The 21,530-nt window shown below is 41.8% G+C and overlaps 1 protein-coding gene across 1 annotated transcript in view; it reads left to right on the forward strand.

Annotated features, from left to right (window-relative positions):
* Window positions 1-4,769: 4,769 nt before the first annotated feature.
* LOC149461290 (P2X purinoceptor 1-like) overlaps window positions 4,770-21,530 on the forward strand; it is a 73,297-nt gene continuing 56,536 nt past the window's right edge. The window contains exon 1 of the mRNA XM_089678528.1: window positions 4,770-4,993. Within this exon, the coding sequence (XP_089534654.1) occupies window positions 4,857-4,993 (137 nt within the window). The 5' untranslated portion in view covers window positions 4,770-4,856. The remainder of the gene's footprint in view (window positions 4,994-21,530) is intronic.

Genomic DNA, 21,530 nt, shown 5'->3' on the forward strand with positions numbered 1-21,530 from the left:
CATCTCTATGGTCTAAGAAACTGCAAGCAATGAGTATTTTGTCACTTCTGGTTTTGATCAAACTGATCTTTAATCACATGCCTTTAAGGGCAGAGGAGAGATATGGGGTCTAATAGACCCCAGATTTCTCCCTAAAGAGGACCTGTCACTGCCCATGCTATTACAAGGGATGTTGTTCATCCCTTGTGATGGCCATAAACGTGAAAAAAGGGACAGTGTAAAAATAAAGAGAAAAAATTTTAAGGACCCAATCCCCCCTTGCTCATGTGAAAGGCGAATACAAACATAGGTCATGCACACATATGTAAATGGTGAGGTATCACTACGAGCATGATAGAGAGAGAAATGATAATACCACTAGACCTCCTGTGTAACTCTACACTGGTAACCTGTGAAGGCTTTTGAAGTGTCGCCTATGGAGATTAAGTACTGTAGTCTGACGCTAATCTAAGAGCATGTGCAATTCTAAAGCATGACATGTTAGGTATCTATTTACTCAGCGTAATATCTTATATGTTACATTTTGCCAAACAATTGGGTATTATATTGTGTTTTTCTGCATTAAAATTAGTATTTTTCCTCAAAAATATTGCATTTGAAAAACCGCTGCGCAAAAAACATGTGACATAAAAAAATTGCAACACCCACCATTTTATTCTCTAGGGCCTCTTTTTTTTTTTTTTTTTTAAAAAGTGTGTGTATATACGTATATATATATATATATATATATATATATATATATATATATATACATACACACACACTATATTGCCAAAAGTTTTGAGACACCCCTCCAAATCATTGGATTCAGATGTCCCAATCACCTCCATGGCCACAGGTATATGAAATCAAGCACCTAGGCATGCAGACTGCTTCTACAAACATTTGTGATAGAATAGGTCGCTCTCAGAAACTCAACAAATTCAAGCATGGTACCGTGATAGGTTGCCAGCTGTACAATAAGTCCATCCGTAAAATTTTCTTGCTACTAAATATTCCACGGTCAACTGTTAGTGGTATTATAACAAAGTGGAAGCAACTGGGAACAACAGCAATTCAGCCATTAAGTGGTAAGCCATGTAAAATGACAGAGCGGGGTCAGCGCATGCTGAAGAACACAGTGTGCAGAAGTCACCAACTGTCTGCAGAATCAATAGCTAAAGACTTCCAAACTTTGTGTGGCTTTCAGATTAGCACAACAGTGCATAGAGAGCTTCATGGAATGGGTTTCCATGGCTGAGTAGCTGCATCCAAGCCTTACATTACCAAGTGCAATGCAAAGCATCAGATGCTGTGGTGTAAAGCACGCCCCCACTGGACTCTAGAGCAGTGGAGACGTGTTCTCTGGAGTGACCAATCATGCTTATTTGTTTGGCAATCCAATAGATATGTCTGGGTTTGGTGGTTGCCAGGAGAACGGTACTTGGCTGACTGCATTGTGCCAAGTGTAAAGTTTGGTGGAGGAGGGGATTATGGTGTGGGGTTGTTTTTCAGGGGTTGGGCTTGGCCCCTTAGTTCCAGTGAAGGGAACTCTTAAGGCGTCAGCATACCAAGACATTTTTGGACAATTTCATGCTCCCAACTTTGTGGGAACAGTTTGGGGATGACCCCTTCCTGTTCCAACATGACTGCGCATCAGTGCACAAAGTAAGGTCCATAAAGACATGGATGAGCGAGTTTAGGGTGTAGGAATTTGACTGGCCTGCACAGAGTCCTGGGATGAATTCGAGTGGAGACTGCGAGCCAGACCTTCTTGTCCAACATCAGTGCCTGACCTAACAATTGCGCTTCTGGAAGAATGGTGAAATATTCCCATAGACACACTCCTAAACCTTGTGGACAGCTTTCCAGAAGAACCAAAGCTGTTATAGCTGCAAAGGGTGGGATGCTATATATGATATATATATATATATATATATCAACTATAATGATAGTTCATGTGCATGTAAAGGCAGGCGTCCCAATACTTCTGCCAATACAGTGTATAAACATATATATATATTATATATACAGTATATATATATTTATATATATATATAATTGAAATTAAAGATAGATAGATAGACAGACAGACAGACAGACATATAATGTTTGGGGGTTCTAATTAATTTTCTATAAAAAAATTGCAGATTTTGAGATGTAGGGGAGAAGTGTCAGAATTGGCCAGGGGCTGAGGTGGTTAAAAATAGTTGTGCTACATTGCAGTGATGTTTGCTGTCAGTGTATGTCCTGTATGCAGGCTGTGGTGGTGCTGGTTACACCCACCTCTAAGCCTCCCCCATCCTTATCAGAAGGGCTATGGGGAATGTACAGAACGAACTGACACCTCTGGCAGCATCTGTCTCACATACTGTCACTGTGCAGGAGGAGCACCGCATCACACCCCTGGAGCCCTCCTGCCTTGCATGCTGGATCAGTCTGGGCTGCTGGAGCAAACAAGGACTGGGACACTATACTAGGGAACTCCTCTGAGCTCTCAGTGATCATGGGGCACAAGTTCAAGAGGGGGATTTCTAACTTTTTCTTTGAGTATGACACCCCTAGGATGGTCCTGGTTCGGGACAAGAAAGTCGGGCTGACATTCAGACTCATCCAGCTTGGAGTCCTGGGCTACATTGTCGGGTAAGCACTTCTGCTCTCAGAACACACATAGCAGTCCTAATTCTTCTGACTTCACATGTTTTTGTAAGCTTAGTAACATTATTCGTTGTTTGTAACCACTTTCCATCAATATTGTGTGTCATATCTTAGTTGTATTTATTTGTAGTGAGGACAAAATGTTAGCAAGTTTAAATTGTATCCAAATGGTCCTTGTGTGTTACAAAGTACATATATATGTGAAATATTCTTCTAGCACAGGCTTTCTCAACCTTGTTAACACAGAGGAACCCAATGAAATGACTTTCAGGTCTCAGGAAACCCCTGCTAATAATTACTTTATCTACAGCTCACTGTACATTAGTGTGATGGTCCTTGGGAAGAGTGCTCCTAGGGCTACGTTCACACTTATTGTGCTCTGCAAGCCGCGTTTTGCATTGGCAGCAAAATGCAGCCCACGGCAGCCCATTCATTTGCCGTGCCTCCTGAAAAACAGGGAAAAGGTGCCTGCAGCATTTTAGAAATTGCAGTCTACAGGGGAACCGCAAGTACAGTGTGGTCCCCAGTGCGGGAGCAATTTTCAGTGCCAGCGAGATGCTTTTAGGATTAATGGCGCCCACACACATCCAACGCGTTTCTCTTTGCAGGTGGCTGCAGCTGCAGGAACAGTTGTGGACCCACAGCGGGAAACACCCACAGAGATATGAACCTGGCATAAGGTCTTTTCACACAGGAGAGATCCATGAACAGATCCCTTGCTGATTCAGAACAAAATGGGACAAACGTCACTGTTGTTACATCTATGCCAGTTCAGTTTTTTTGTCCACATTTTGACAGCGCTGGGTTTGCGGACTCATGTTGGATCTATGACCATTTACATCAGGCCACCCCCAATCCGTCATGTTTAGCTCCAGAAAAATAGAAAAATATGCAGATTGTATTTTTTTTCTGGAACTGGACTGACTCAGAGTTAGGTAAACCATTGCACATCCATCATTTACATCTACCCCTAGACTAGCATGGAGCTACAGATCAGCTTTATTTGAAAAAAACTGATAAGCGGACCTGATCTACAAGCTTGTGTGAAAGGACCCCTTACATTTGTGGTCATTGGAAAGAATGTGTCCCCTTACAGATAGCTTAAAAGATCATTCAAGTCAGTGGTTAGTAGTCCGAGAGAAAGAAGTTGCTCAGTTCTTAAAGAACCCATAGCAACCTCTGGAGGAACCCTGGTTAAGAAAGGCTGTAGTAGTTGCAATTTAACAAGGTGGATGCTGCTGCTCAGGCTAGTGTAAAACAATGAAGAGCTTGCCAAAAGCAGAAGTGTGTGTTTAGGCCCCTTTCACACGGGCGTTCCATATGTCCATTTTTTTTGGATGTCCATTTTTTTTGGATGAAAAACATTTTATTTGCATGAAAAATGGACACCAATGTATTTCTCCTGAAAAACAGGGAAAAGGTCCCTGCAGCATTTTAGAAATTGCAGTCCACAGGGGAACCGCAAGTGCAGTGCGGTCCCCCGTGCGGGAGCAATTTTCAGTGCCTGACCTAACAAATGCGCTTCTGGAAGAATGGTGAAATATTCCCATAGACACACTCCTAAACCTTGTGGACAGCTTTCCAGAAGAACCAAAGCTGTTATAGCTGCAAAGGGTGGGATGCTATATATGATATATATATATATATATATATCAACTATAATGATAGTTCATGTGCATGTAAAGGCAGGCGTCCCAATACTTCTGCCAATACAGTGTATAAACATATATATATATTATATATACAGTATATATATATTTATATATATATATAATTGAAATTAAAGATAGATAGATAGACAGACAGACAGACAGACATATAATGTTTGGGGGTTCTAATTAATTTTCTATAAAAAAATTGCAGATTTTGAGATGTAGGGGAGAAGTGTCAGAATTGGCCAGGGGCTGAGGTGGTTAAAAATAGTTGTGCTACATTGCAGTGATGTTTGCTGTCAGTGTATGTCCTGTATGCAGGCTGTGGTGGTGCTGGTTACACCCACCTCTAAGCCTCCCCCATCCTTATCAGAAGGGCTATGGGGAATGTACAGGACGAACTGACACCTCTGGCAGCATCTGTCTCACATACTGTCACTGTGCAGGAGGAGCACCGCATCACACCCCTGGAGCCCTCCTGCCTTGCATGCTGGATCAGTCTGGGCTGCTGGAGCAAACAAGGACTGGGACACTATACTAGGGAACTCCTCTGAGCTCTCAGTGATCATGGGGCACAAGTTCAAGAGGGGGATTTCTAACTTTTTCTTTGAGTATGACACCCCTAGGATGGTCCTGGTTCGGGACAAGAAAGTCGGGCTGACATTCAGACTCATCCAGCTTGGAGTCCTGGGCTACATTGTCGGGTAAGCACTTCTGCTCTCAGAACACACATAGCAGTCCTAATTCTTCTGACTTCACATGTTTTTGTAAGCTTAGTAACATTATTCGTTGTTTGTAACCACTTTCCATCAATATTGTGTGTCATATCTTAGTTGTATTTATTTGTAGTGAGGACAAAATGTTAGCAAGTTTAAATTGTATCCAAATGGTCCTTGTGTGTTACAAAGTACATATATATGTGAAATATTCTTCTAGCACAGGCTTTCTCAACCTTGTTAACACAGAGGAACCCAATGAAATGACTTTCAGGTCTCAGGAAACCCCTGCTAATAATTACTTTATCTACAGCTCACTGTACATTAGTGTGATGGTCCTTGGGAAGAGTGCTCCTAGGGCTACGTTCACACTTATTGTGCTCTGCAAGCCGCGTTTTGCATTGGCAGCAAAATGCAGCCCACGGCAGCCCATTCATTTGCCGTGCCTCCTGAAAAACAGGGAAAAGGTGCCTGCAGCATTTTAGAAATTGCAGTCTACAGGGGAACCGCAAGTACAGTGTGGTCCCCAGTGCGGGAGCAATTTTCAGTGCCAGCGAGATGCTTTTAGGATTAATGGCGCCCACACACATCCAACGCGTTTCTCTTTGCAGGTGGCTGCAGCTGCAGGAACAGTTGTGGACCCACAGCGGGAAACACCCACAGAGATATGAACCTGGCATAAGGTCTTTTCACACAGGAGAGATCCATGAACAGATCCCTTGCTGATTCAGAACAAAATGGGACAAACGTCACTGTTGTTACATCTATGCCAGTTCAGTTTTTTTGTCCACATTTTGACAGCGCTGGGTTTGCGGACTCATGTTGGATCTATGACCATTTACATCAGGCCACCCCCAATCCGTCATGTTTAGCTCCAGAAAAATAGAAAAATATGCAGATTGTATTTTTTTTCTGGAACTGGACTGACTCAGAGTTAGGTAAACCATTGCACATCCATCATTTACATCTACCCCTAGACTAGCATGGAGCTACAGATCAGCTTTATTTGAAAAAAACTGATAAGCGGACCTGATCTACAAGCTTGTGTGAAAGGACCCCTTACATTTGTGGTCATTGGAAAGAATGTGTCCCCTTACAGATAGCTTAAAAGATCATTCAAGTCAGTGGTTAGTAGTCCGAGAGAAAGAAGTTGCTCAGTTCTTAAAGAACCCATAGCAACCTCTGGAGGAACCCTGGTTAAGAAAGGCTGTAGTAGTTGCAATTTAACAAGGTGGATGCTGCTGCTCAGGCTAGTGTAAAACAATGAAGAGCTTGCCAAAAGCAGAAGTGTGTGTTTAGGCCCCTTTCACACGGGCGTTCCATATGTCCATTTTTTTTGGATGTCCATTTTTTTTGGATGAAAAACATTTTATTTGCATGAAAAATGGACACCAATGTATTTCTCCTGAAAAACAGGGAAAAGGTCCCTGCAGCATTTTAGAAATTGCAGTCCACAGGGGAACCGCAAGTGCAGTGCGGTCCCCCGTGCGGGAGCAATTTTCAGTGCCTGCAACGTACCTTTAAGATTAATGGCACCCACACACATTCAACACGTTTCTCTTTGCAGGTGGCTGCAGCTGCGGGAACAGATGCAGACCCACAGCGGGAAACACCCACAGAGATATGAACCTGGCATAAGGTCTTTTCACACAGGAGAGATTCATGAACAGATCCCTTGCTGATTCAGAACAAAATGGGACAAATGTCACTGTTGTTACATCTACTGTATGCCAGTTCAGTTTTTTTGTCCACATTTTGACAGCAGGGGGGTTGCGGAATCATGTTGGATCTATGACCATTTACATCAGGTCATCCCCCAATCCGACATGTTTAGCTCCCGAAAAACAGAAAAAGATGCAGTTTGTATTTTTTTTTTCTGGAACTGGATTGATTCAGAGTTAGGTGGATGTAAACCGATGATCATCCATTGACATCTGTTTACATACACTCCTGTTAACATCCATTGTTTGAAATGGAAGAAAGCCCTATTTTTGTTCCTTAAAGAAAACTGTAAGGGCCAAAAAACGGATGTAAACAGACATATGGTCTGTTTTTGCATCCAATTTTGCATTGGTATAGGTCAGATGTAAAAACAAAACTGATGAGAAACTGATAAAAAAAACTGATGAAAAACTGATGTAAACTGATCCATTTTTTCTTTGAAAAAATATGACTGAACTGATAAAAAAAAACAGAATGCCTGTGTGAAAGGGGCCTAAGTCGTTCAGCTTATTGCAGAGTCTTAGGTCCCTTTCACACAGGATGGACCTGTCAGCGGATCCACTTGCTCAGTGGGGGATCTCTCCGCTGATCCCTGCTCAGCAAGCGGATGACAGGTCCGTGTCCTCTCTGCTGCTGCAGAGCGGACACAAACACAGCCCGTTGTCCTCTATGGGTTGGATGGAAACGAACCGCCTGTCTGTTTCCATCTGATTGCCATTCCATTCAATCCAGTGGATGGAAGGGATATGGATCCCTATCCGTCTCATTTTGGTGGATCAGATCAGATTGGACATTGGCAGGTGTAAACAAACACATATCCGTTTACACCCACCGCTCCATAGAAGAGAATAGAGGTTCCGATCGGGTCCACCTGAAAAACAGGCAGCCAGACCTGATCTGAACATCCATGTGAACGTCCTTGTCCTTGGCAGTTGATGGAGTCCTTGGCAAGAATGAAAAGCATCCTCTTTTAGCAGCATACTGGCTTAAGCTACCCATACACTGTAAGATTTCTTTTGTATATGACTGCAGGCTGGACAAGAGAAATCTGTCAATTCTGTTATCCATGTTGTGGATGGAGAAACCTCCACTGCTAGCTATTGTTTTCTGATTAATGGTATTAAAAAAAAAACATGAATATGATGCCAAATAAGATTTATACACTTTTTTTTAAATATTTGAATAATAGAGAGCTGTATGGAATTAATCATTATTCTATTTATTGTGTGCAAAAACTGAGTATGAGGTAATTTGGTTTTATATCATTTGTAAATGATTATTGTTCAAACCAGATCTAGTGTCTGAGCCACTTGCAGATATGATTAAAGTGGTTCTACAGTAAAACCTTTTTAACTGAATGCATTCTATGCATTCTGTTGTTGAGGATCCCCAGCCCCTTCCTGTACATACCTGAGCCTGATCTTGATCCAGCAAAGTGCATGAGAGCAGCAGATCTCTGGACTCTGTCTCTCCTCACTGGATAGATTGATAGAACAGGCTTCCTATGGTGGCACACGGAGGAGGAACCGAGAACACCAGCAAGGGATGCAAAATAGGAGGATTTGGGCTGCTGTGGGCAAAACCATTGCACAAAGCCGGTAAGTATAACATGTTTGTTTTTTTCATCTAAAAAAATGGGAAACTTTAATCTCACTTTAATTAGTGGAATAAGAAAAATAGCAAGTTGAATTGTTCAGACACCATTCTATGACTTTAGCATGAAATGCGTTAGAGGGATCTATATTACTGTTCCTTGTATTGATTTGAGACATAATAAAAATATGCAAATTTGCAGTGGAGTTCTTTCATCTGTTTTTTGTATTGTGGAGTAATTTCAGTATCAATCTGAACAGGCACTAGACGATTTACAAGGTTGTACAGTGAGCTGACCTGTAATGTATTCTGACAGCTGATACCCGTCGCTGCTGTCAAAATATCCAAACAGTGACTTTATCGGATTGGATGCACCCACTGCTCGGCTATTCTTTATGGCTCTTCAGATATAAGAATTTCAGATGAGAGGATCCTGAAAAGGCCAGCAATGGCTCGAAATTTCAGCCAGTTCCTGATGTATTTGGCTCTTTTGATTTTCAGAAGAAAGGATGTCAAACAATGAAAACAATGCCCTTGACCAGGCAAATAACACCTTTAAAGTTGTCCAGTTTTGCTTCTTTAGCAGTTGTCATTTATTATAATAAATAATAATTATTGATCCTAGAGCACATGCACATAACTTATGGATGAAAAATGACAAAATCAGTTAACTGCATCTCACTCCTCTTTTGGTGTAGTATGTTCACAGTTTGGATCTCTTCCACATTGGCAAACTGCCAATATGAATAACATAACTAAAGAAAACCTGTACTGAGAGCATTATGGAGGTTACCATTACTGACCTGCTTCCAAACATGCCAGTGGCTAGGCAGCCAGTGGCTTTGATACTTTCCGAGTTACTGAGAAAGAAACAAGCATGCATCAAGTAAAGACAAAGCAAAATCAGAACTACTGATCTGCATAACTGTTCCATATCAGGATAGCTATTTTGATTTTCAAAATAAAGGATGTCGGAAGGGAGGGAGCCAAAAAAGCTACCAATGGCTTGAAATTTCATACGATCCATGATTAATTTGGATCAGCTTTAGTGGTTAACACAACTGCCTTGCAGTACTGGGGTCCTTGATTTGAATCCCAGCTAGGACAATACCTGCATGGAGTTTGCATATTCTTCCTGTGTTTGTCTGAGTTTCCTCTGGGTACTCCAGTTTCCTACCACACTCCATAGACATGCTGGTAGTTTAATTGGCTCCTGCCTAAATTGGCTTTAGAATGTGTATTTATGTGAGATAGGATTCTTAGATTGTAAGCTCCTTCAAGGCAGGGACTGATGTGAATGTACAATATTTAAAAGTGCTGTGTAAATTACCAGTGCTATATAAATACAACACAGGGATGGACTGACAACTCTTGGGGGCCCCCGGGCAATAGGGGATCATGGGGCCCCTGTGTCCTTGCCCAAACTAAAAAAAGCCTATGAAAAAGGTACCAGGGGCATCTCATGGAGCCCCCTACTGACCCCGGGCCCGAGTTTCCAAATGGTCAGTCCACCCCTGATACAACAATTAAAAAAGAATTCCAAGAGGAATTCAAAAGTACATAATACTCTAACTATGAATGTCTCTTATATATACCATATATATCAGTTTAATAGGTAGAAAAAAAAAAGAAAAACCCCAGTTTATCCTGCCAGAAATATAGTACAGTATACTCTTACCTTCTGGTGGCTTCTGGTGACTTTTAGCAGTTAGCATTGTTCCCACTGTGAACTACAGAACACTTTCTCTTTTGTTATAAAGTGGAGAAGGAGTTCTGTAGTCCTGACAACCTTCCTGTCGTAGGGCGGTTCTTGGGTTTAGATGTGGTTTAAATAGTAATACTAACAAGGCTTTTTTTCTCAGAGGAACTCCCTATTCTGAGTTACATCTTGTCTCTGCTCCCCCTACCCACCTCCAAGTACCATCCCTTGGTTCCACCCCCTACCCACCTCCCAGTACTGCTCCTTATAGAAAATACAGAGCCAAGTATGGTTTTGTGCTGCTATGTAATTTGTATGTAATTTGTTAATAATAACAAGAAAAGCCATAAAATAGATCTGCAGCCAGCAGCAATAGACCCCCCAGCAACAATAGGTTCCCTCAGCAACAATGGACCCCCGCAACAAAATTCCATCCTAGCAACAATAGACCTCCAGCAGCAACAACAGATCTCTCAGCAGTCAACATCAATAGGCTCTCCAGCAGCCAGCAACAATAGACCCACAACAGTAGTTCCCTTCCAGCAACAAATCTCCCCCAGCAAAAATAGATCCCCCACCAGCAACAGCATACCTTCCCAGCAGCAATAGACCACCACACAAAAATAGATCCCCTCCAGTAACAATAGATCCCCAGCAGGCAGCATTATTCTTCTAACACACACCAGCACCCCTTGCCATTACATACATTCAGTGCTGGAGGTGCAACAACAGTTATTCCTGCTTACAAAGGTCTATGAATGAGAGTTCACCACATATAGGCTTCTTCACAGTAAGAGCTTTGAAGATGTGGAATACTCCCCCAGGAACTAGTTTTGGCCATCTATGTAGATTGTTTTAAAAAAAGAGCTGAATGCATTCCTAAATGCACAAAATATAGTGATTCTAAAGGCTTAATGTTTAAAAATATAACAAACATGTCTATACTTGCCTGCTGTGTGCAGTGGTTTTGCACAGAGTAGCCTGCATCCTCCTCTTCTCGGTTCCCCCACAGGCACTCCTGGTCCCTCCTTCCTGCCGGGTGCCCCTACAGCAAGCAGCTTGCTATGGGGGCACCCGCTGCTCCGTGTGTCCATTCACACACAGAGCCACAGCTCGGCCCTGCCCCCTCTCTCTTCTCATTGGCTCAAAGGCTGTGATTGACAGCAGTGGGAGCCAATGGCTCCCGAATCTGTCTCAGCCAACCAGGAGAGGGTGTCCCGGGATAGCAGAGATTCCAGTGCACCTCGCAGGATCGAGAGGGTGCTTAGGTGAGTATTAGGGGGATGCTGCACAGAGAAGATTTTTCACCTTCATGCATAGAATGCATGAAGGAAAAAAACCTTGAGCATTACAACTACTTTAACACCAGAGATTGTTGATCTAGGGAATAATTGACTGCTTTCTAGGGGATTAGGAAGGAATTCTTTTTTTTTACTCTACTGGAGTACCCTTGCTTTATAGGGTTTTTTTCCTACCTCTGGATAAACTGTGGGTATAGGGTTCTGTATATGGAAATTTTCAATTTTTTATATTTCCTATTGGTTGAAGTAGATGGATATGTGTCTTTTTTCAAAATACCTAAAGAAAACCTATACTGAGAGCATTATAGAGACTACCATTTCTGACCTGCTTCCAAATATGCCAGATGTTTGGCAGCCAGAGGCTTTGATACTTTCTGAATTACTGAGCCAGAACAAGCATGTAGCAAGTAAAGACAGAGTAAAGTTAGAACCTTTTTAATCTGCATGCTTGTTCCATCTCAGAAAATATCTACATTATTTGATAAATACATTGTAATACAGCCAAGCAACTAGCATTTTCAGAAAGGTAGGGCTAGCATCAGGGGTGGACTGACAACTCATGGGGCCCCCAGACAATAGGGGATCATGGGGCCCCTCTGTCCTTGCCCAAACTCAAAAAAGCCTATGAAAAAGGTACCAGGGGCATCCCATGGGGCCCCCTACTGACCCGGGCCCTTGGGCAGTGCCCGAGTTTCCAAATGGTCAGTCCGCCCCTGGCTAGCATGCATATTATGTCAGTACAGATTTTCTTTATTGTCCTAATTTAGTATTATATCCGGTAGTGTTAATACTTTAATACTAAGTCCTCATGCACACTGGACGTTTTTACAGCGGCTGTTTTCAGCTTTTGACGTTTTTTTCTACAGCCAGTAAACCCTCCAGCATGTTATCCTATGTGTCCATACACACAGACTGTAATCAACGTTTTTTGGCTGAGGCGGTTTTTGGCTGGAAAAAAAAACAGGACTAGAGGGTTTCTAGAGGTGTTTTTTAGCTGTAAAAATGCTCTAATGCTGACAATATGCAGTAAAATGCCGCAAACTGTCGTTTTTTGGACTTTTTTTTACCCAAAAAAAGATTGGGGGGTAAAAAAATGCTAGAAAAGGCCGCTAATCGTGGCAAAATGCAGCGAATCGCTAATGCAGAAACGCTAGAAAAAGCAGAAAAACTCAGATTTTTAACGTGCTTTACACAGTTAACGTTACCAGCGTTATCAAAGCGCCCAATGTGCATGGAGCCTTCCAGGAGGGCACTTCTGCATTTTTAACCCTTTGTTGGGAGTGTTCAAATCTAGTTACAGCTAATAATAAAGAACTATGAACACATAACAGACAGGGTCAACTATGTTAAAGCATAAGTTCACCTTTGTAAAAAATAAATGTACATGTATTAAAACAATGTCTGTTCACTGTTTTTTTTTCTTAGGAGCCTGTAAAGCATTGCACCTGTGATCAGTAGATGGTGGGTGCAATGTCAGGCTAATGCAGACTGTCAGTGTAGCTGTCTACTCCTGTACCCCTGGGCAGGCAGTTACTTATTTATGTATTACAGGTATTTATATAGAGATGTCAATTTGTGCAGGGCTTTACATATATGTTATACATTCACATCAGTCCCTAACCCTAGTCCTACATCAGTCCCTAGTCCCTAGTCCCTAAGGTGTGTACAATCTAAGGTCCCTATTTTCCATTCATACATACTAGGGTCAATTTAGACAGGATCCAATTAACCTACCAACATATCTTTGGAGTGTGGGAGGAAACCCACGCAGGCACAGAGTGAGGATTGCTGAAAATTTGGACAAGTCATGTTACCATAGTCAAGCTTGAAAGAGCTTTGTATCTTACAGCTGACCAAGGAAAAACTTCAGCAGGAAGCTGTCTGCCATCTGCTCTCCTTGATGGAAATGCATGTTTCCTTTCTAGAAATATATTGCTTAAAGGCTAGTGACTCAGCTTCATGAGGACACTTCATTTACTGTGCACTGAAATTGTTTTATTAACAGGATCCCATCATTAGAATGTTATATAAGGAAATAAAGCAAGGATCTTTTATACCGTTTGCACAGTATTCTGATGTTGTCCCTCGGTTGCCCAACATCATACAGTCACAACAGTTTGTTTTCTCCAGTTTGAGTGATAGTTCATCACAAGATTTCCCGGCCAGATCTTATCAGTACTGCACTTCTAAAGTGAAACATTTCAGCAACTGAGCTAACTGCAGTTTAAATGAATGTTTCCTGTGGTTTTAGCTCATACTGAAATACACAAATATTTTCATTTAAAAGGAATGTATAGTAACTTTGTTATGGTCTGAACTGAAAAAAAAATAAAAATACAAAAAAAGTTCTTTTTTTAAATAAAGACAGGTAAATATAAAATATTAATAATAAATAATCAATATGCCACCTAAACAAATATCCCCCCACAATGTGAAAATAAATATAAAATATAAAAATATATAATAAAGTCCCAATAATATTATAATAAATAAACCACACAAGTGTCCTTCAAAAAGTCATAAAAGTGATTTCCAAAAGATATCCAAATATCAGAGCCTCCCAAGGGTTTTCACGATCAATGTCCCCTCAAAAAGAAAGAAATCATACATAGTGCATTATCCTTTTTATATATATTACACCAAAACAATGTGTGAATTCACTGCACTGTGTAACACACATGTGACGTACTATTAAGTGAAAAATACAAAAGTGTGCAAAACATGTTAGTGAACCACTCACAGTGGAAATGGAGCAGCGGCCATTTTTGAAAATGGAAAGAATCACACCAAACACTTGGGGACATTTCTTTGGACGGCAGAGAGGTTTGGAATGTGATTTTAAGGCGATTTTAAAGGCTGTGATAATGTGAGCGTTATAATAAAGTTTAATGTATGGTGGTTTTGGCAGTATTATGCTATGTTAGTCTTCATATATTGGCATTTCAGTGGAGCATGATGTGAGGAGGAATATGGAGTGCTAATGCTGAGTGACCTGAGTGGCATTAAGGCGTGATTTATATTTTGTTTTGGTAAGGGTATTTAATCTTTTAACTAGAAGTGTACACAGTTTTTTACACTGTTTTTGACACTTGTTTTGTAGCACTGTGAGTGGTTCACTAACACGTTTTGCACACTTTTGTATTTTTCACTTAATAGTAGGTCACATGTTTGTTACACAATGCAGTGAATTCACACATTGTTTTGGTATAATATATATAAAAAGGATAATGCACTATGTATGATTTCTTTCTTTTTGAGGTGACATTGATCATGAAAACCCTTGGGAGGCTCTGATATTTGGACATCTTTTGGAAATCACTTTTATGATTTTTTGAAGGACACATGTGTGGTTTATTTATTATAATATTTTTGGGACTTTATTATATATTTTTATATTTTATATTTATTTTCACATTGTGGGGGGATATTTGTTTAGGTGGTATATTGATTATTTATTATTGATCACATCTTCAGGGATGAAGGTGAAGCTTATGTCACTAGGGGTATTATTAGATTGATATTTTTTTTGGAGTGGTATTGTAATTATTAAATATAAAATATTAAATCTTAACTAGTGCTGGACTAAGTGGTGTACTAAGTATGTCCAAAAACAGCACCCAAGTGGTTGTAAAGGCTCCTTAAAGTGGGTGCAAAGGCTCTCACACCTTCTGTGTGCAGCATTTCCCCCCGACCCCTAATACTTACCTGAGCCCCATCACGATCCAACGTTGTGCATAAGAGCAGAGTCCCGCTCTCCAGTGACTCGACCCGCCCCATTAGCTCCCGCTGCTGTCAATCACTGGGGCTGGGGCTAAGCTGTGGCTCTGTGTGTGAATGGACATGCAGAGCAGAGGCTCAGGAGCAAGACTGCTTGGGGGAACCTCATAGCAAGCTGCATGCTCTGGGGGCACTCAGTAGGACAGAGGGGCCAGGAACGCTGGCGGGGGAGGATCAGGCATGCTCTGTGCAAAACCACAGCACAGAGCAGGTAAGTATAGACATGCTTGTAATTTTTTTTTTTTTTTAAATAATTGCCTTCAATATCACTTTAAACATTTCTCTTATGCTCTGCTCCTCCTCCCCTCCCTGTTACAGTGTATTTAGACTTGCTATTCAGTTCAAACTACTTTTCTTTGATTTGCACATAATATCAGTTAACTCAACCTCACAAATTGAAAATATTTTTTTTTAATCCCCTTTGCTGCCAGAGCTGCATATATGCATCCCAAATGTAAAAATTTGTGTGCTATGAGCTCTCACTCTGCACACTCCCAGCACAGTTAGAGATGAGTACCGAAAAGCTCCCAATCAGGAGATTTCCGATCATGTGACCGATGCCCCCTTTGCCAAGCTGAGACCTGCCAGTGTCATGGATTGTTCTCAGTCATCGTCTGGGCAGACCAGGTGATGTCAATCTCAAAGGTTTTAAATGCCCAGACTCATCTGACCTTGCCCCAACAATCAGCACCATGGGTTCTTCTAAGCAGTTGTCTAGAAAACTGAAACTGAAAATAGTTGACGCCCACAAAGCTGGAGAAGGCTATAAGAAGATAGCAAAGCATTTTAAGATGTCAATATCCTCTGTTCGGAATGTAATTAAGAAATGGCAGTCATCAGGAACAGTGGAAGTTAAAGCAAGATCTGGAAGACCAAGAAAAATATCAGACAGAACAGCTCGCAGGATTGTGAGAAAAACAATTCAAAACCCACATTTGACTGCACGATCCCTCCATAAAGATCTGACAGACACTGGAGTTGTGGTACACTATTCCACTATAAAGAGATACTTGTACAAATATGGTCTTCATGGAAGAGTCATCAGAAGAAAACCTCTTCTACGTCCTCACCACAAAAATCATCGTTTGAACTTTGCAAATGAACATATAGACAAGCCTAATGCATTCTGGAAACAAGTTCTGTGGACCGATGAGGTTAAAATTGAACTTTTTGGCCGGAATGAGCAAAGGTACGTTTGGAGAAGAAGGGGCACAGAATTTAATGAAAAGACCTCTGTCCAACTGTTAAGCATGGGGTTGGATCAATCATGCTTTGGGGTTGTGTTGCAGCCAGTGGCACAGGGAACATCTCACGAGTAGAAGGAAAAATGGATTCAATAAAATTTCTGCAAATTTTGGATGGTAACTTGATGCCATCTGTGAAAAAGCTGAAGTTAAAGAGAGGATGGCTTCTACAAATGGATAATGATCCTAAACACACCTCGAAATCCACGGGGGATTACATCAAGAGGCGTAAACTGAAGGTTTTGCCATGGCCTTCACAATCTCCTGACCTCAACATAATTGAAAATCTATGGATAGACCTTAAAAGAGCAGTGCGTGACAGACAGCCCAGAAATCTCAAAAAACTGGAAGACTTTTGTAAGGAAGAATGGGCAAAGATACCTCAAACAAGAATTGAAAGACTCTTGGCTGGCTACAAAAAGCGTTTACAAGCTGTGATACTTACCAAAGGGGGCAGTACAAGATATTAACTCTGCAGGGTGCCCAAACTTTTGCAGACACCATTTTATTGTTTTCTGTTATTTTTAAAGTGTAAATGATGGAAATAAAATCTAACTTTTGTTGACATATTATAAGAATGTCTAATCTGTAATTTGATGCCTTTTGGAGATTTTTCCATCTTTCCTTGGCTTCTTTATGCACATTAATACAAATTTTTAGCTGGGGTGCCCAAACTTTTGATCCCCACTGTATGTCCTTTTTTCTGCCACAAATAGCTTTCTTTCACCGGCATTTGATCACCTGTGCGTTTTTTATTTTTTTGCGCTATAAACAAAAATTACCAACAATTTTGAAAATAAACAATATTTTTGCCTTATTTGCTATAAAGCATCCAGTAAAAAATTTTTAAAAATCAAATCTTTTTAAATTTAGGCCAAAATGTATTCTGCTACATGTGTTTGCTAAAAAAAATCCTAATACGTGTAAATTGATTGGTTTACTTGAAAGTTATAGCATTTACAAATGGCGGTATACATACTGGAATTTGAATTTAAATTTTTTTATACTAGTAATGGCGGCGATCAGCGACTTATAGCAGGACTGTGGGACTGCGGCGGCCATTCTGACACGGGGGGGAACTAACTGCCACTGACAACTCAATGACACTAATACAGTGATCAGTATTAATAAAAAGCACTGACACTGTACGAATGAACCTGGGCAGGAAGGGGTTAACATCTGGGGGTGATCAAACGGTTAACTGTGTGCTGTAGTGTGTTTTACTAGGGAAACATGCTACTGTGTATTTCTCTGTTGTTCAGAGGAATACACAGCAGCATGTTACTGCTGGCAGGAGAGAGACCTGTGATGTTTACACACAGGTCTCTCCCCATTTAGTGATACTCGGCGATCGCAGGGGAATCTATGGCTGGGACCCGGTGTTCGACATCTATAGCCGCCAATGGCTGTGCGGGGAGGGCAGCATGCGCGCCCCCTACTCGAAAATGCAAAATCACATATATATACTGTACATGATTTTGCGCAGCCCTGCTGCCCTATAGCAATACTTCTGCTGTAGGGTATTAGGGAAGCGGTTAACTAAAAGCCCCTTATGTGTTATGAACACTTATTTTATTACAGGTATTTATATAGCGCTATCAATTTATGCAGTGCTTTACATATATATTGTACATTCACATCAGTCCCTAACCCTCAAGGAGCATATAATCTAAGGTCCCTAACTCACATTCATAAATACACATACTAGGGACAATTTAGACAGGAGCCCATTAACCTACCAGCATGTCTTTGGAGCAGTAATGTATTTAGGTTTTGTGCTGCCCTAGGCAACACAAAAATCATCTGCCCCACGGACACCGACCAACAGCACCCCTCTTCCCCCTCCCACAGAGAAAGCCTGACATTGCTGACACTGACAAACAACACCCCTGTCCCCCATGCGGGAGAGTGTTCCACTACATCCCCCGGTGAGAGAGAAAAAGACACTCATCTTCACAGCTCCGCACATCCCCAGGAACGAGAGTCAGGCTCTATATACACCATCAAGCAGCTTGCAGCCTCTCTCGGATCCCAACTGGTTCCCATAGCGCGTATCCCTTTTTTCATCCTTTCTTCTGGGGGTAGGTGATGCCCCCCCTGAAAACTGCCACCCTAGGCAAGTGCCTTGTTTTCCTTGTGGTAAATACGCCCCTGCTTTGGATTGTGGAAGGAAATCCATGCAGACACAGGGAAAACATGCAAACTCCTTGCAGGTAGTGCTGTGGTTGGGATTCAAACCGATGACCCTAGTGGTGCTAGGTGGAAGTGCTAACCACTTAGCCACTGTGTTACTTTTTGTGACAGGTTCTCTTTAATGAGACATCAGGAGTCTTTAGACCTTAATTTCTCAGCTGCCCTCCATTGAAGCTAATGGAGTGCAGATTGCTTCTGTTGCTGCAGGGAAACAACGGACAGAGCTAGAACAGCTCAGTCCCAATATCCGTACTCATAAGAGGTGATGTGACATCACTTGTGATGCAAATCTCTTTGAAAATAAATACAAATGCAGACGCACTGTGTTAGTCGGAAGCTGCTACAAGTGCTTCTATGGAGCACAATTGGAAGTGGATTGTTTCAGCTATTGTGCTTAGCTGTGGGTGTGAGCTGTTACAGACTGACAGCGGTTCCAGCGATAAAGCTGTCAGGAGCTGCAGAATTCATTGAGACTGACTGCCATTTTAAAACAGTGCTGGGGCAGCTCTGGGACCAATAGTTGCTATCCTTAGGCAGTTTTAAGACAGTGCCCAGGACTTCAAGTGACTAAGGTCAAAGGACCCTAGATAGGGCTGCTGATGTCAAGCAGCCGTTGCCATAAAACAAATGACTTGTTATAATGTACACAGATTCAGACTGCAGACCAATCAAAATATTTTTTCTTAAAGTGTATGTAAACATTAACAATGACCTTCTCTTATTTGTTACATGTTTGGTCTATGTAATATCCCATTTAAAGCATTTTGATATGTTTGTTTGAAAAGTGCAAAAAATCCTGTTAAATAAGTCAGCAATTCAGAGCTGTCCTGTGCCCTGTGCATACTACTCACATATGAATGAAACAAAACAGCGCTATGCAAATCATAAAGTCCCGAGATCAGAGCCGGCGCTTCCACTAGACAAACTAGGCAGCTGTCTGGGGCGCACTGCCACCTAGGGGCACCTGGGCGCAGCATAGGTTGGCATTCTCTCTGTGTGGGATGCCGCCATGTCATGAATGATCCTTCAGCTGAGGGGAGGGGTGGCAGAGGGGAGTAAGAAAGGACAGAGGAAAATGCCGGGTGTCTTGGGCCAGTGTAGCAGCTGAGCTGCCGATCCTTCCAGTGTTCCTCTCAGACTCAGTCCCTTACTGCAAGTTGGCTGGCAGCTGCTGATCACTGTAGAGTTCCAGCCCTTCTCTTTCCATTCATCAGGAGATGTGCTTGTGGAGGGAGGTAATGTCTGACTCTGATGTCTTATGTCTCTGTGAGTGTGACTCGGCCAGCCATCTATCACATGTGGAATGTGCCAGTGAGTGATGACATCATCACGATCCCACAGCCTGCTCTTCTAGTGCCTGCTGATCTGTGTCAGTGTTAGTGGTTGTGTGTTGTGTCGGAGCTGTCACTGTGTGTGATCAATCTGCTCAGGTGATCTCTTTGTGTTTGTGGGCTGGGCTGCACAGTGTTTTATCTCTTCACCCCCCCCCCTCCGTTCCTTGGGAATTCCAGCCTGGGATCTGTGACACTGATTTTGTCTTTAATATTGGTGCTGGTGGCATCTTATGACACTTATTTTTCCAAATTAAAATAAAGTTAGCACTTTCATGTTTTGTTGATTTATTATTTTCGACTGTTTATTTATTTATTTTTTTGGGGGGGGGGCAGGGGTGTATTTACCACAAGGCAAACAAGGTATTTGCCTAGGGCCACATTTTTCAGGGGGGGGGCAACACTGCCCCTTAGAAGAAGGGATGGAAGAAGAAACACGTGGCATGGGGACCTGGTGGGTTCTGAGAGATGCTGTGGGTTTCAAGACGGGGTATGCACAGCCTGACTCTCGTTCCTGGGGATGTCGAGAGCTGTAAAAGTGAGTGTCTTTCTCTCTCTCGCCATGGGGGATGGTGGCTGGTGTATGGGGGGCAGTGGTAGTGGAAGGCTTGGGTGGAGGGCAGGGGTGCTCTTGGTCAATGCCAGGCTCTTTTTGTGAGGGGGGGCTGCCAATTTTTGTGTTGCCTAGGGCAGCACAAAACCTCAATACACCACTGCGAGGGGGGGGGCACAAGTATCTGGTCTGGGCGCAAGATAGTCTAGCACCGGCCCTGCCCGGGATGATGCACAGATTATGAGCCCTAGATTACATCATTCCCAATACTACGTGTAGGGCAGAGCTGACACTTGTGATGTCACCACGCATTGTGGAAAAAGGAAGCGATCTGTGCATTATCCCATGACTTTATGATTTGTACAGCACAGTTTTGTTTGATTCATATGGGAGTAGTTTTATATATTTAAATAATCTTTTAGAATGTTGTTACACTATGTGGAGCGTTTGGCTTTTTTTGATTTCCCCATGTTTACTACCTTGAACTGGCAGTGACATATATGCTGAATGTTGATACCTCAGACCTATTGCTGTAGCCTATTAATCTCAAGCACTATATGACTTCTCTTATCAGAAGGTCATACTTTTGCAGTAGGCCTCTGTGTGTGGCACTGGTGAGGGAGCACATATTGAGTGTTGCTCTACACATGGAGGAGTTCTCTTCACTATCTTTGGTCCTTTTTACACAAAGTTTGGATTCACAGCAAGATTTGAATTTTCACTGAGGATATTGATTATTGTTGTGAGGACATTATTATTTTCCTCTTCTCGTCTTTTATATACTATATATACATTGTGTTTGCTCCCATTTACTTTGATTCACTTATTAAAATGAATAGGGTGCAGCATGCAATATTTAATATCATTGTTTGCATTTGTATGATATTCCCACAGCTAATGTTAGTGTCCTATATTTATATTTGGTGATTGTTTTACTCTAAATATTTGTGTAGGAAAGGTTAACCAGCTGTACTTTTTAGCTGTACTAAAGTCAATTACGTAAAACAAGTCAAACAAAACCCTTCAGACCTGTTTATTGGGAATTTACACACAGATGATGATGTTACACTTCCATATATTGTTACCATCTGTGTAGAGTGGAATTATTCTCA

Source organism: Staurois parvus, unplaced genomic scaffold (genome assembly GCF_062004578.1).
Source record: "Staurois parvus isolate SC_StPar_1 unplaced genomic scaffold, SC_StPar_1.0 ptg000206l, whole genome shotgun sequence".
NCBI lineage: Eukaryota > Metazoa > Chordata > Amphibia > Anura > Ranidae > Staurois > Staurois parvus.